General features: G+C 41.5%; 1 protein-coding gene across 2 annotated transcripts in view; it reads right to left on the bottom strand.

Annotated features, from left to right (window-relative positions):
- Positions 1–1272: 1272 nt before the first annotated feature.
- Positions 1273–14835, bottom strand: part of kiaa0586 (KIAA0586 ortholog) — a 37113-nt gene continuing 23550 nt past the window's right edge. Inside the window, exons 13-29 of one of the 2 annotated variants that reach the window (XM_067478941.1) lie at positions 14497–14682; positions 14201–14408; positions 13669–13812; positions 12511–12638; positions 12168–12305; positions 11215–11399; positions 11007–11131; positions 10061–10242; positions 9836–9986; positions 8689–8848; positions 8320–8573; positions 7695–7747; positions 7496–7597; positions 7271–7406; positions 6173–6330; positions 5963–6002; positions 1273–1636 (exon numbers count right to left, since the gene is read on the bottom strand). In XM_067478941.1, the coding sequence (XP_067335042.1) occupies positions 1491–1636; positions 5963–6002; positions 6173–6330; positions 7271–7406; positions 7496–7597; positions 7695–7747; positions 8320–8573; positions 8689–8848; positions 9836–9986; positions 10061–10242; positions 11007–11131; positions 11215–11399; positions 12168–12305; positions 12511–12638; positions 13669–13812; positions 14201–14408; positions 14497–14682 (2496 nt within the window). In that variant the 3' untranslated portion in view covers positions 1273–1490. The remainder of the gene's footprint in view (positions 1637–5962; positions 6003–6172; positions 6331–7270; positions 7407–7495; positions 7598–7694; positions 7748–8319; positions 8574–8688; positions 8849–9835; positions 9987–10060; positions 10243–11006; positions 11132–11214; positions 11400–12167; positions 12306–12510; positions 12639–13668; positions 13813–14200; positions 14409–14496; positions 14683–14835) is intronic. The other variant, XM_067478942.1, reaches the window with a different exon arrangement.

Genomic DNA, 14835 nt, shown 5'->3' with positions numbered 1-14835 from the left:
TGCCAATATTATAAAGAGACAAAGCATCAGACATAAGACTGAGTCCAACATTCACAAGACAGAGGAAACCTGAGACACATCCAAATCTCCAAAGTGACAGAAAATCAGTCATGTGACATTACGAGTCCCTAGTTAAAAAAGAAATAAAAATTTAAAAACAGCAAGAAAACAGACAAAAAACGGAGAGGTCCAAACACAAGACAGTAACCAGTCAAACATCCACAAAAAAAGAAACAGAAACGACAGGTTAAGGTAAAAAGAAATAAAAAACCCAAGAGATAGCCCCCCGATTGGGTAGAGAGGTCTTGGACACTCCAATCAGGAGCCAACAGTGTTTTCCCTACTTGTTGAGTCTGAGATTAAACAATGTGCAGAAATGAGTCAACCCGACCCTAAACAGGAGACTCACAGCATTTTGTTGTTGCTTTTTGTTGCTCTTTATTTTTCTCTCTCCACTTTCCACTTACCCCAACCGGTTAAGGCAGATGGCCGCCCACCCTGAGCCTGGTTCTGCTGGACGTTTCTTCTGTTAAAGGGAGGTTTTCCTCTCCATTGTTGCCTATGGCTTGCTCAAGGGGGAACTGTTGGGTTCTCTCTATACATCTTTATAGTCTTGACTTTATTGTGTAAAGTGCCTTGAGATGACTTTGTTGGGAATTGCCACTGTATAAATAAAGGTGAATTTAATTGAATGTGGTTAAAGGAAGTGATGTCTGAAGTGCTCTTTAGGAAGTTAATCAGCTGTTTACCTGTGTTTAAATGAGCAGCCTTTATCACAAAAACATCATGTCTGCAGACTGGAACATGGAGGGGAAGATGCATTGTCATGACAATGGAGTGTTTAGTTTGTATTGGCAGGTGATGAACAGGTGTAAAGGAGGACAAATGTCAGCAGGTCTGAACACGGAGGAGGGATTGTGACACAATGGGTCCCCAGGCATAGATATGTATCAAGACCCCCCCCCCTGCCCCCTCAAACACACACAGGCACACAAATACACACTGTAGAGACACAAAATAACCTCAGCAACTGTGCCTGTTGAGCTTGTTCAATTATCCTGAAGAACTAAACTGTCTGAATAATGAACAAAGAGAACCCTTAGCATGTCCTTAGTCTGCAGACTGAGCTGATGAGGAATGTGTTAAATGGTCTGCACTTATACAGTGCGTGTTTGTTTCCCGAGGCTGAGATCAGTTTAATCCTCTGCCTGAGAACATTGATCATCCCACGGACTCTCAGATCCTCAGACAGACCATCAATCAGTCTGATCAATGCTCACACACGCAGCCCCAGACCCGAACGCCAACAGGCTCAGGTGTCAGGTCAATGGCAGGAAGTGAAATTGCTTTCTGAAACACACCGCACATGCCCGACAGAGTTTATTAAGAGCACTTATTTATTGTTAAAACACCATGTGAACACATCGATCAGGGATATTGATCAGTGAGTAGCTGCAGACTGAATTCATAAAGTCTGTCCCCACTTCTTTCTAGAACACGTCGTCTGTGGAGGAGTCGGTAGTTGCTGCTTCACTGAGCGACTCCTCCATCAGTTCCTCCTCCTCGGGTCTAATGGAAGGCAGGTGAACATCCATCCCCCTGGTTCCTCCTCCCTGCTGCTGCTTCTGCTGTGCGTCTGTAGAAACAAACACATCAGATCTTTACTGCAGCCTCTAAATTCTAACGGGTGAAATCGGCTCAGATGAACTCCCCTTGAAAACACACAGAGCTGCACCCTAACTTCTACAATCTCTGCAAACAGGTTTAATCAAGCTTTAGTCAGAGGCAGAAATGTGTGGTTTTAAATGTAAGCGACTACACATGGACCGAGTCCCAAAAATAGACCCCACACACAGTCAGAGTGTGAATGGAGGCAGTGTGAGCAACTGATGGAGGAGTTCACTGAAACACTGAGCTCCGTCTGTGGGTTCAGTCCTGACCAGGACCAGCAGCCATGTGGGAGGTCTGCTCTGTTAATGATTTAGATTTTTGCAGCAGTTACTGTGCCTCTGTTAGACCTGCACCTCCTCACATGTTGTGGTGTAGTCTGATTTGTTTTGTCCTGTTAAAATAATTGGATTTATGTACAAATAACAACAGTAAAAACAAATAGAAACGAGTCCATGAAACAAAACTGAGACTAATGGAGCCACAGCATAACAGACTGAATCAAATACAAATCACAGAGCTTTCTTTTCCTTTGTTTTCATGATGTATTCTGAGCAGCAGCACTTCCTGTTGTCATACTGTGTCCATGTACCATGTTACTGTGTTTATACCCCAGAGACAGTTTTCTGTTACACTACAACAAAGATCTGAAGTGAGAGCAAATCTGGTTATTAGAGAGGTGGACCAGACCCTGCAGTGATAGTCAGACACCTACACCTGATGCCTGAGACCATCACTGCTCCCTCAGCTCCATCCCCTTACCTTTCGTCTGGACACCATGAAAATCTTACCTCCACCTAAACATGCTTGTTTCATCTCAAACAAAAAGCTTCATTACACTACAGACTCTCTGTCTTCTCCTGTTGCTAGCCTCACCCTCTGCATCTCCATGGCAACATAATAACTAAAACCCATCCCTCCGTTAGCTGGTTGCTGTACTTACCCACGTTGTTCTAATTAAAGATGAAAATCATAAACCTTCAAAGTATACACACACAAACACTCTCTCTGATTGGCTGTTGCAGTGCGATGGTATAAATGCTTCCATGACAACAAATGATGTTGGCTGCCCATCAATGGATAAAAGCGCTATAGAAGCGACTATTTACCAAGGAATCAAACCTATACATGCCCGTATAAACATCCCAATGAAGTATTTTATATTAGACTTTACTGACCATGTAGTGTACTACCAGGTACTACCGCTGTTTGCACTTAGTCTCAAAGTGATCCTGAATAACTAGTCCAAACTTCAATCACTTGTAGACTGGATTACTATAACTCACAATTATTAAGATGTCCCAGTAGTTCCCCATAAGCCTCCAGTTAATTAATTCAAACCCTCCTTCTCACATACAAAGCTCTTAATGGTTAAATTCCACTTGTGGTTCCCAGAATTTCCAAAGGTAGAATGGGAGGCAGAGCCTTTAGCTATCAAGCTCCTCTGCTGTGGAACCAGCTCCCAGTACTTTTAAGTCTTGGGCTAAAACCTTCCTCTTTGATAAATGTTGTAGTTAGAGCTGTTTCACCAGAAGACACGGGCTAACATTACGGGCTGCAGGAATAACGTGTCAGATTGGGTACTGAGCTTTCTAGGTGCAGGATTGCAGACCTGGACTGAACCTTTCACAGGGACACATCCTGGTCCTGACTGAGACACTAGTGAGACTGTGAGAGAAACACTGAGGGTCAGTTCATATGAGAACACAGAGTCAAGTGTGTTCACAGCTAAAGTCAACACAGACCCAGACCCCCCCCCCCCCCCCCCCCAGGTTTAGTAAAGGATCTGTGTTTATTGACTTCACATCCTGACTCTCATCCACACTCTCACACTGCTTCCTGTTGACATTAAAGCTACACTTCACGTCCATTCATCGCAGAGCACAGCACCAACACACTGATGGGCTGAACCAGTTACCGAAGGACAATTATCGAGTAGATAGCTCTGAGCTCTAAGACACGAACTCTGTTTTTACCAAAAAACAAGACTAAAACTAAATAAAAAAGAAATGTGTGTAAACATAAAACAATCTTTACATTACTCATCAACAAATGAAACTGTGATCCTGACAAAGACACAAACTAATTGCTGTCTCAATGCAGTGAGTTAGTTGTCCAGAAACTAGATTTAGACTGGTCCTTGATCTGTTTCTTTCTAATTCTTATGTCCAACAATGCACATGTTAAAGGTTTTTGTAAAAATGCTGTGCAGTAATTGACCAATCAGGCATAGTAATAGGCCCTTCAGGAGCTATCAAGCTGTACTGAACTGGAAATAAAGTGAGAACCTTCTGGGGGAAATGCAGGAAAAGGAACTAGGTTTCCCAAAAGTCTCCTGGTACCTTGGAACAGTTCTGGCAGTGGAAATGGGCCTATGGTGTCATTTGCAAAAAGTTTAGATGAAGTTACGCTGAAAATCTTGTCATGGACCAGGTTCTGGTTAAGTGGTCTTTTGGTCTGATGGATTGAAACCCAGGACTCTATTGCTGTGATGAGATAATGCTGAACAGAGGAACTTTTAAGACCACGACTCCATGTCTGGTTCCACTTTCTCCGCCGGGTCAGATGTCTGTTACCTCTCTTTCACAGTAACTGAACCTCTGCTTAAAACATTAGACTAGTACATTTTTGTACCGTTTCTTGAGACAAACAGTGAAACACCGAAGACCCACAAAGCAGTTCATGATGAAGACCATCATCTCTGAATGCAGAGACAAAAATTCAACTGTCAGCATGTTCTCTTTCTCTCTCTCTCACACACACAGCCACACACACACACAGAATGAAGCGGCCCGGCAGAGTAAACATTCCCATGTATGGAGAGGTGGTGACAGGCCTGCTCAGCCACGAGCTGAACACACAACGATGCAGCAGTGAACTTCTACTGTGTTTTCAGGCACGAGCACAAGCCTGGTTCCAGAAAAGTTGATACGCTGTCTAAAAAATAAAAAGGCAACGCAATGGTTTAACATCGCATTCAGAAGTTTTATCGTTTTTGAGAAATTTTTGTTCATTTTGAATTTAATGGCAGCAAGAAATATACATGTATAGAAAGATTTTGATCAGAGAGGCTATGGACAAAATGATTAATCAAGAACATAAGTAGATTGTTTAATATGATGGAAAAGCTTTGTTTCTCTTCCTGAGATCTGGGTTAGAGACGATGACTCCACAACGTCTATCTTCAGTAAACAGTTTTATGTGTTGATCCTCAGATGCTGTGCTCACTGCTGGAGCCTGATTCTGATCTGTGAATAATCCAGTTTCCACTGAGTGAGTTGGAGCCTGGCTCCACCCCTCAAAGCCTTCAAGCAATCAATGATGTGACTCAGAGAAAGCTCCTCTTTACCCAGAATAAGAATCAGACTTGTCATGATGCTTCCCACTACCACCATGTTCTGCTGGAAACTTGAGGCACAGCCATGTTTTTAAAGGCTGCAGGTTGATTCACTGAGACAAGCCTCTGATATGTCGATCAAATCCACCTGAGAGTCACCTGAACATGAACTTCATGTAAGAAAGCTCAAGATCTGAACTTCATATGAAGAAATGAACGTGGTCACTGACACTAATTCACTTTAGTTCTGATTCTTTACATGTTTCTGAAGCCTCAAACGTTCTGATTATTTTCAAATTAAAATGCAGCTGCTCTCAGACTGTTGGACCAAGTCTGTGTAACAGTGACCAGTAAAGCACCGTTGCTCTCTGCTGGTCAGATGCTGACGTGCAGCTCAGCTTGCTCTCATGTGAAACTAGTTTCACTGGTTGGTATAAAGAACTACTTACAGCTTTAGTCTGAAAACTTTTCTTAAATTTATTTATGTTCATAATTTCATTTAAAACCCCAACTTAGTTGCTCTCGGTGAGTGTTGGCCATGTGTACTTTTCAGTGTATGAGTGTGGGTGAATAAGAAGCATTGTGAAGTACTCTGAGTGCCAATAGGTAGAAAAGCGCTATATAAGTGCATTTTATATTCATTCATAATCATTTTAATGTATTTGTTGTGTTTCAATTTGGTTTTCTTTGTGCATGTTACCTGTGTGAATGTATAAATTGATATTTAAATGATTATTAGTATTATTAAAATAATTTAAACATGAAATTTAGGTGTCTAAAATTTAAAGCTGGTGTGTTAGTTTACTACTGTCGAGTAAAAACCTGCTCAGGACTAGAGTTTCAACATCACAGCAGTAAAGTCTGATTAGACTGAGTACAATAAAAATAAAAGTACAGACAACAGCAGGAAGTTACGGTGTGTAATGTGTGAACCTGCAGAACATTTTGGTTTCCTACCTGCTTGTGGGTTGTTCTGTTGCAGCAGGATAGGAACCACCTGAACACACAAACACACACACAGAATAAGATCATTTTAATCAGTGGCTTACCGGCTGTGTACTAACCTTGTTATTGTAATCTGCAGCAGATCGGTAATTAGATTACTATGTTGGTACAACTGTCTGCAGTTTAGATACAGATACAGGAACCAAACTACATGTGTTTCACCTGTGCTGCAGTGTGTGTGTTCTCCAGGTGAGGAGGGGGGAGGGACAGTGACAGGTCGATCTGGAGGTCAGAGCTCAGCGTATCGAGAGCCTCCATCATCAGATTGTCCATGGTAACTGAGCCCTGATTGGTCCCCTCAAAACTGACTTCTGACATGTCTGAGGAAACAGACACGGTGTCACACAGTCACTGTGTGAGTTTGCAGAGGTGGAAAGCAGCACGTTTATTTAAGTATTTCCTGTTACTATCTTCCAAGTATCAGCACCTGTAGTAACTTACTTGATGCTACTAAAGAAACTAAATGAACACTGATGATTTTCATAGTAAATTGTCAGAAATCTGGTTTTTGACGTTAAGAGATTAAGTTTACTGATCAGTTGAAACATTTTACAAATTTTTAGATAAGCTTTAAGCTGTTCAAGTTTATGGTTTATGAAACAGCGGTTTAGAAACAAATTCACAGTGTTCTGTGTCAGAGTCTTGACATCAGCTAGGTTTTGAAGAGAACTCGTTTTGACTCTATACAGGCTCAACTAAAGTATCATGTGAAATGCTGCATAAATAAATAAATAAAGTTTGTAATACTTTTTAAGCAGATCCAGCAGCAGGTCAATAGACATTTTTCTACCATTAAACTAACAGAATAAACTCTGTGGCTCTGACAAAGGAAGGAGATCCTGTTTTCTACCGGTCTGTAGAACATATCAGACGAGGAGCTGAAGAAAAAGATGTTAATGATAGCGACTTATACATGGTTTTAATTATGGATTTAGTTTCCTGTTGTGCAGGTGTAATTGTCCTGTTAAATGTCACCCGCTGACTTTTTATTAGTTTTTTGCTTGATAGTAAAGACCAGCAGCTTTTTATACAAACAAAATTTGTTTTTTGTTTTTTTTTTTCATTTCATTAAAAATTAGTTGTTTCAGTGTTGAATGTAAAACAATAAAGTTTAATAAAGTTTGGTGTAAATAAAGTGCTGTGGTACTGAGGCAGAGATGAATTCATGTGATGAATTTACAGATTAAACCTTAAAAAAGCAGAAACCAGCAGACAGGGCTGTGTGTATTTGCCCTCAGGTGTGTCTGCAGGCAGTCATACCTGCACACAGACTGATCTGTCCAGGTGAGGAGCTGTGATCCTGCTGGGCCATCATACTCTTGCTGGAATTTGTAGTCCGGTTGTCTCTCACCTCCCCTACACTCATCTCCTCCTCATCCTCCCTCCCCCATGAGCCCTGAGGACAAAGCAAGTCAGAGGTCAGAGATCATGGTGTGTGTGTGTGTGTGTGTGTGTGTGTGTGTGTGTGTGTGTGTGTGTGTATACCTCTGGCTGTAGTCTCTCTCCTCGGTTGAAATGTCCCTGCTCCCTCTTGGTCAGCAGGTGGTCGTGTCCTTTGACCTGTCCTTCACTGGGGGGGTCAAAGTCCTGTGAGGGGACAAACAGACAAACAAACTCATGTTACTGCAACAGAAACATCAGTGCCCCCCCCCCCCCTTTTGGGCAGTGCCTCAGAATTTCTCACCATGTCCTGCAGCTCCTGGAGAGAACTGGAGAAACTGCACATGGCCCCCTCCTCTGACAGAAACACAGACAAGAATAAAACACAATTTCAGTTACCTCAGATGTTTCAGCTCAGAGCCAGCAGAGGGCGCTACTCCTCCTGCTGCACTGAGAGCCTAGCCAGTATCAGCGATGGGCAGTAAAGTTATTTTTTGTTGGTCTGCATTTGATCATGTGATATTCAAATTTTTTTTCCTCATAAAGAATCATTGAAAAGTAACATCCATAAAACCTAGAAAAACCTGACTACATTTATCTGGGTGGATCATTTGGGTCCTTATTTTTGACTAGAAACTGAAAGATTGAGGATTTTTTCAGCCTATATGCAACTGAGTAACTTTGGATTCTGAAGTGAATGGAGGCTATGTTTCAATCCAGTAACCAGTTCTAATAATACTCCAACAGAGAGTTTCTGTAGTTTCAGAAAATCCAACAGAGCCATACATCCTAACTCTAGAGGATGACATCATGTCACTGTGAGTTATGCTTTCATGCAGATCATAACTGAAGCTGATTTTATTTTTTGACCTCCAGTTTTTGGATAAATACAAATATCAGACTGGTATCTGTTGATACCTGATGGTTACCTGTGAGAGCAGCCTGCTGGTTGACACTGATGAGCAGTTCTCCCTCTGAGATGTGTTTCAGTGCTGCATCAGTTCCTGCTGTAACTGCAGTACTACTACTACTACTATTACTGCTGCTGTTGCTGCTGCTGGAGTCCTCTGAGGAGCTAGTTGGAGACAGTGGTGCGGGTTCAAGAACAGGGGGTGGGGGAGATGGGGAAGGAGGAGGGTGGGGGGAGGAATGAGGAGGCTCCTCTTCTGCTACTGACATCAGCCTGCAGAAAAGAGATAGCAAGGATCCACATCAGACCAACTGATCCAGACCAGAACAGACCCAGTCCGTCTTGGTCCCTTCAGTCATCAGTTGTATCTGTGTGTTTGTGTACATACAGTGGTGGTTTGTGAGTATCCAGGTTCTCCTCTGGTCTCTCCTCCTCCAGTGGCAGCTCAGCATCTTCCCAGGCAGCAGAGAGTGAAGCTTGATGAAGGACAGGTGGAATGCCTGGAGAGGGTGTGGGCTCTGGGCTGGGGGTGGGCGTGGCTACAGGGTCTTAGGTCAAAGTCAGACAGAAACAGAAAAGCTGTTGTGAGATTAATTTGGAAAAAACCTTTCATGTGAGGATCAACTCTGTGAGATAAAACACACATAAACAGATATTTTGGTGATGAGGGCTAATGCTAATGCTGCCACTGCTCACCGCTACTTTTCTATGCGGAAATGGTAATGCATGGTAATGCTACTTAAACCCACTAAATGTCTTACACATCTTTATTTCTTCTTTACCTAAACTACTTCCTTTTATAAATTTGCTCTGGTTTTCTTGAACAACAAGCATCTTCAGATTTGAATGAACTGTCTGTTCTCAGTATGAACATGTTGATGATCATCTCAGTTCTCTTCTGCAAAATGGACATTTGATTTTCTGGGGTTCTACAAGCAACTCTTTGTATTTTACAACCCTAAAATTCAGAGGGACACTAAACCAAAGTTCCAGGGGGGCAAGCATGGTGGTCCTCACTAACTGTTTTAGGATATGAAACAGGAGAATATACTTTACTCACTGAATTTAGGTTGACACAATTTGAGCAACATTTGCGGGAAATAGCACCAATGTTATTACAGGTCTTTAGAAAAGGATGAAAAGACATATTTCTATGGTCCACATGCAGACTGGTTCTCTTTCAGCATCAGCACCAAATTGAAAATAACAAGAGAAAAGATGCAGACTGGGATGGAGCGTGGTGGCCTCTCTGTAGCTCTGTATCTAAACTTTATTCTTGGATGTTTAATCTCCGACCTCTGAGCTCCAGGTTTTCTCCTCACGTTTCACATAAACAACTTACACATTTCTCAGATTTTCTGTTTATTTAACATTATATTTCCTGTCCAATGACCAACATATGGAAAGCACCTGCCGCAGTGGCATGAGTGATATGATTATTACAAGTACTTCTACTACTAATACTGTGTATCTTGAACACAATAAACACTGCTAACAACGCTATGTCTGTATGGTACTGTGTGCTGCTGTTTAACCTGGAACTGTGATTGGCTGAGACTCCTCAATAAACAGGCTGACTGGTTCAGATGGTGGGGGTGTGGTCAGGGGTGTGGCATCTCTGCAGGCTGGGGTTGGACTGGCTGAAGGGGTGGGCACTGGAGTGGGGACCAGTGGGACCAGTTTGTCCTGGAACAGAAGCAGGATTAAATTAAAGATCAGAAGAAAGACCAAAGAGGTTTTTCAGTCCTGAGTGTTTCTACCTTCTGAGCTGCTTCTGGTCCTGGTCCGGGTTCTGGTCCTGTATTCAATGCCTTCCTCTGACCCAGCATTAGTGTGACAGTCTCTGTCAGAACCTCATTAACCAGCTGCCTGATCAGAGCTGAGTCCACCTCTATGTTGGAGTCCACAAACAGCTGCACACCTCCACCTCCTGCTGCCTCCACTGCACAGACAAAGTTCACGTCACCCTTTAAACGACCTTAACAGGTTCAACTGAACTGCATTATTGTTACAAAGCTTAAAGTCTCCTGATTCTATCTCTGCAAAAACACCTTATATAACTGCAGCAGCTTTTGTGAGGGATGAACCACCTTAAAGTGTCACCAAACCTTCCCTCCATTGGTGTCACTTATCAGACTGAAAACGTAAACATCCAACAAGCTTCGCTTGTCAGGGTGGAACTAAATTTTCTTCTTATTTTTATTAGTTATTAGGGGGCGACTGTGGTGCAGGAAGGTAGAGCGTTGTCTACCAATCTCACAGTTGTTGGTTCAATCCCCGGCTCCTCCAGTCACATGTTGAAGTGTCCTTGAGCAAGACACTGAACTCCAACTTAGTTGCTCCCACTGAGTGTTGGCCATAGCAGCTCCCCCATCGTTGTATGAGTGTGTGTGTGTGTGATTGTGAGTGTGAATGGGTGAGTAAGAAGCAGTGTAAAGGTCTTTGAGCAAAAGCGCTATACAAGTGCAGACCTTTATAGATTGATGCATAATTTCTAGATTATAAATTGCTTATGTAAAGATTTAAAGACTTTACACAATAGAAATGATTCTATAAAAATGACAATTCAATATGTTCTATAGAAACAGTTTCCACTAATGAACTGTAGGTTTGTCTGATTGTGATTAAAATGAAAACAAACCAATCAATGAGAAATCACAAACATGTTCGCTATGTTCTGATTGGTACGTCAATCAGTCTACTTGCCAATGTCTGAGGTAACACTCCGCTCTTCAGACTCTGATTGATCAGTGGAAATCTTCTGGGCGGGGTCAGGTGGAGGGGGCTGGTACATCTGTGAGATCATCCTGGACATCAGCTGCTGCTCAACCCTGAAAACACCAGAGAACAGAAACCAGAAGAAACCACTAGAAACACAACATCCTGTCAGCACCACAAACGCCCAGTTTCTCACCATTCCACCAGCTGGGTCTCCAGGGCACCTTTCTGCTGATCAAGGACCAGGATGGGAGCCTGATTCTGCTCAGGGAGAGCAGGCAGAGCTTGTGGGGGGAAGACAGGACCCTGGTACATGACCGGAGGAGGAGATGAACCCCCGTCCAACTCCACAGCCTCCTCACCTACTGCACTCACCTCCTCCTGAGACACAACGACAGAACAACTTTACTTTTGCAGATCAGCTTTTTATTACTGGATAAATTAATTGTTTTACAACCATATTATTTTTAGGCTGGTATAAAACAGAAAACAATCTGTAGATCAGAACATTTATCAAATAAAAAAAAACTGCTCTTCTGAATCATTTTAGTTTCTAGTACAACCATAATTCCAAAGAAGTTGGGACCATGTGTAAAAGGTAAATAAAAACAGAATGCAATGATTTGCAAATCTGACCAACCCATATTTTATTCACAATAGAACATGAACAACATATCAGCTGTTGAAGCTGTTGACATTTTACAATTTAATGGAAAATATTAGCTCATTTTGAATTTGATGGCAGCACACAGGGCAACAAAAAGCTGGAAAAGTAATTGCTCCAAAAACAAATGGAGGAGTATTTGATAACTAATTGCAAAATATGTTAATATGTTACTATTAAGTTGTTTATGTGTAACGGTGAATATTTGAATGAATCCGTTTTTGATAGTTAAACTTGTGGGACCTGTTGGTGAAAAGACTCCACAGAAATCTGCTGAAACTGTGGCAGTTTGAACTGCTGTCAATGAAAGAAAACTCGTCATTGATCAGTCTGTGAATAAAATCTATCCATGTTTGTCTCATCTCCTCAGTCACAGTCTGGTTCTATCTGCCCAGCAGGGGAAGCTGTGGGACTGCAGCTGGTTCACACTGAACCAGTTTATCTACAGATACCCAAGGAAGAGCAGGACGAAAGGAAGATGTTACCTGGATGATATCAGCAACAAACAGTAAGTCTGTTCCAGGGAAGACTGTGTCTTCCTCCTCCACCCCACTCCTTCTCTCCATGATGTCGATGGTGTGCGATGGAGGATGAGCTTCACCTGCATCCTGCTGCTCCACCTTCTGTCAACACAACAGCATCTGTCACATGTAGTCTTCAGCTAGTGGTTAACATTAAAAAGTTCTACAATACATAAAAAACGGCAGCTTGGCCAAATCTTGGCAGGTGTTCATATAAATGTGGATTGTAGAGACATGACCAGAGTGTGTTGGTCTGATCAGTCAACTATGTCAGCTTCACTTCCTGTAAATAGCTCCAACAACTTACCTGTTGCTCAGGTGCTTTGTCGTCCAGGGCAACCACACTGACGGTAGGAGGAGCTGTGGGTGGTGATGTCACTTCCTGCTGATGTTTACTGAGACAACACCTGGAAGATGACTCTATCTTTGGACGACCTGAGGAAAGTTACATTTATTTATTATTTATTTATGTTAACATTTCTAATACTATTGTTTTACTACTAAGGTTTATAACATTGTTTTTAGTCACATTAACACCTTTTTCCAAAATTTTCATCTTTCCTCTATTCCTTTTTATTATTTTATAAATTATATTTTTTCTAATTTATGCTGTTTTCATATTCATATTTTGATTAAAATTTCTTTGATGTTTATCAAAAAATTTTATTGAGCTGTATTTTAACTATTTAACTTTTTAATTTAAATTTATTTTCACCAAGCATAAAATTTACTTTTAGTTAATTATTGTTTTTACAGTTTTCCTGTTTACAATTGTCTAATTGGACATTGTGAAATAAAGGTAGAGAAGAAAAAGAAAAATATAGGGTATTTAGGGTAACAGAGTTTAGTACCACCTTATTTACACTAAAACATACATACATACAGTAAAATTCAGTAATGTTAATTAGATAACTAGAAAAAGCCTTTCCAAAAAGAAAATGCACTTTGAATGCTTCGGCACCGAAATGATGCTCCAAGCAAAGCTGAAAAAAGCTGTTTTTGCTGAAATAGCTGAAACTGTTTTTGCTGAAATAGCTAAAATAAACTTCATTATATACTGATTACGCAAACTTCAAAGCCAGTTAGCCTAAAAACGTCAAAGGCAATTATTTGACGTTGGCGATGATGTCATCAATTTTTAAAAGTATAAAGGTATATAAATCTTAGTAAAGCTGAACCCTTTAAAAATCGAAAACTGTTATTAGCAAGTATACCTCAAAGTATTTTTAAGTATACAAGTCTAAAAATCCTAAAAAGTTTAAAAGATATTTAAAAAGCCGCATACATGCAATAATGTCCTTTATAAGTTGGACGTTTTGAAGTTGGAATGTTGTTTCCAGCTAAAAGTATCCCGAAGTAGTCAGGCGCCAAATATGTACGGAAGATGGAAGTCAAAGTAAGAATAATAATATTCCTAATATTAATAATAATAATAAAGAATAGGATATTAGATTAGGTAACAGACCTAGTGGGATCGCCACGGGAACAGACTGAATGTCAGCAGAGGACATGCGGGTAGAGCTGAAGGTGTGATGATGATGTTGCACGGGTGAGACATTAAGGGGTGGAGCCAAACATGTCTGGGTCTTACAGGACTTCACCTTCACACCTGAGAGACCCCAGAGAGCAGAGAGGAGGAAAGATTTAAGTAATAAATCAGTAAACCGATCACAGGTTTGCTGCAGCTGGCCTCCACCATTATCCCAATGCTTTAACATGTTACATTACTTTTTTCAGTTTTTTAGAATCTGCAATAATTCTTCTACTTTTTTAATTCTTTTGAACTTCATGTTTCCAAATCCCTGAATTTTCTAATTATATCCAGGTTCACAGGAACATTTCACAGATTTTCCAGGTGATTTTAGATCTTTGGAATCTTTATAGTTATTATTCACAGTATCTGTAACAAAATCCGTATCCGTATATTCAGTTAGTCCAACACTGAAATGGAAAATGAATTCTAGGGACACAGATTTCTTTTGTTAATTACTTTTCACCTCTGACACTCTCCACCAGGCGGGGGCGGGACTTCCTGCCAAGTGCCAAGGCAGGGGAGCTAAAACGAAGGTATGGACTCTTCTTCAGGGTTCGTCTCAGGCCGTCGTAAGGAGCTCTGCCGTACAGACGTGTCAGGTACGACTCCCCTTCCACCTGTTCTCTATCCGTCAGCACGCCTGTTGCTCTGTCAGGGTCCACCCCCTGAACCTGCAGACAGACTTCATCACTGACAGGCTGCTAACCTGTGAGGCACTGATTACCCCAATGACATTCATTAATCAGAGTGTACTCTTACTGATCTGTGTCCAGGTGTCTGTGCTCTGCTTCCTCTTCCTGCTGCTGTCTTACTTCCTATGCCTCTGAGCATACTCATTGGCCTCTTCTTTGCTGGGTGGGCCGACCCTCTGCAGGCACCCTGCTGAGATGTCACTGCAGTGTCTGCAGCTCTGTGGTGGACGGCGTCCTCTGAGGACATCTCATCCTAAGGAGGAGCATCATTAGTCTTAGCAGTCTTAGATGTGAACTAGCTGGGTTCCTTAACCAAGGCTTTTCACAATACAAGCTTTTTTCCTTAGCCACCCTTTGAAACATTAAATACCCATTAGACCTATTTCCTTTTTTCTGACACGCATGA

The sequence above is a fragment of the Channa argus genome, chromosome 16 (assembly GCF_033026475.1).
Source record: "Channa argus isolate prfri chromosome 16, Channa argus male v1.0, whole genome shotgun sequence".
NCBI classification, from domain to species: Eukaryota; Metazoa; Chordata; class Actinopteri; order Anabantiformes; family Channidae; genus Channa; species Channa argus.
The sequence above is the reverse complement of the archived record's forward strand: the minus strand, read 5'-3'. Positions and strand labels throughout refer to the sequence as shown.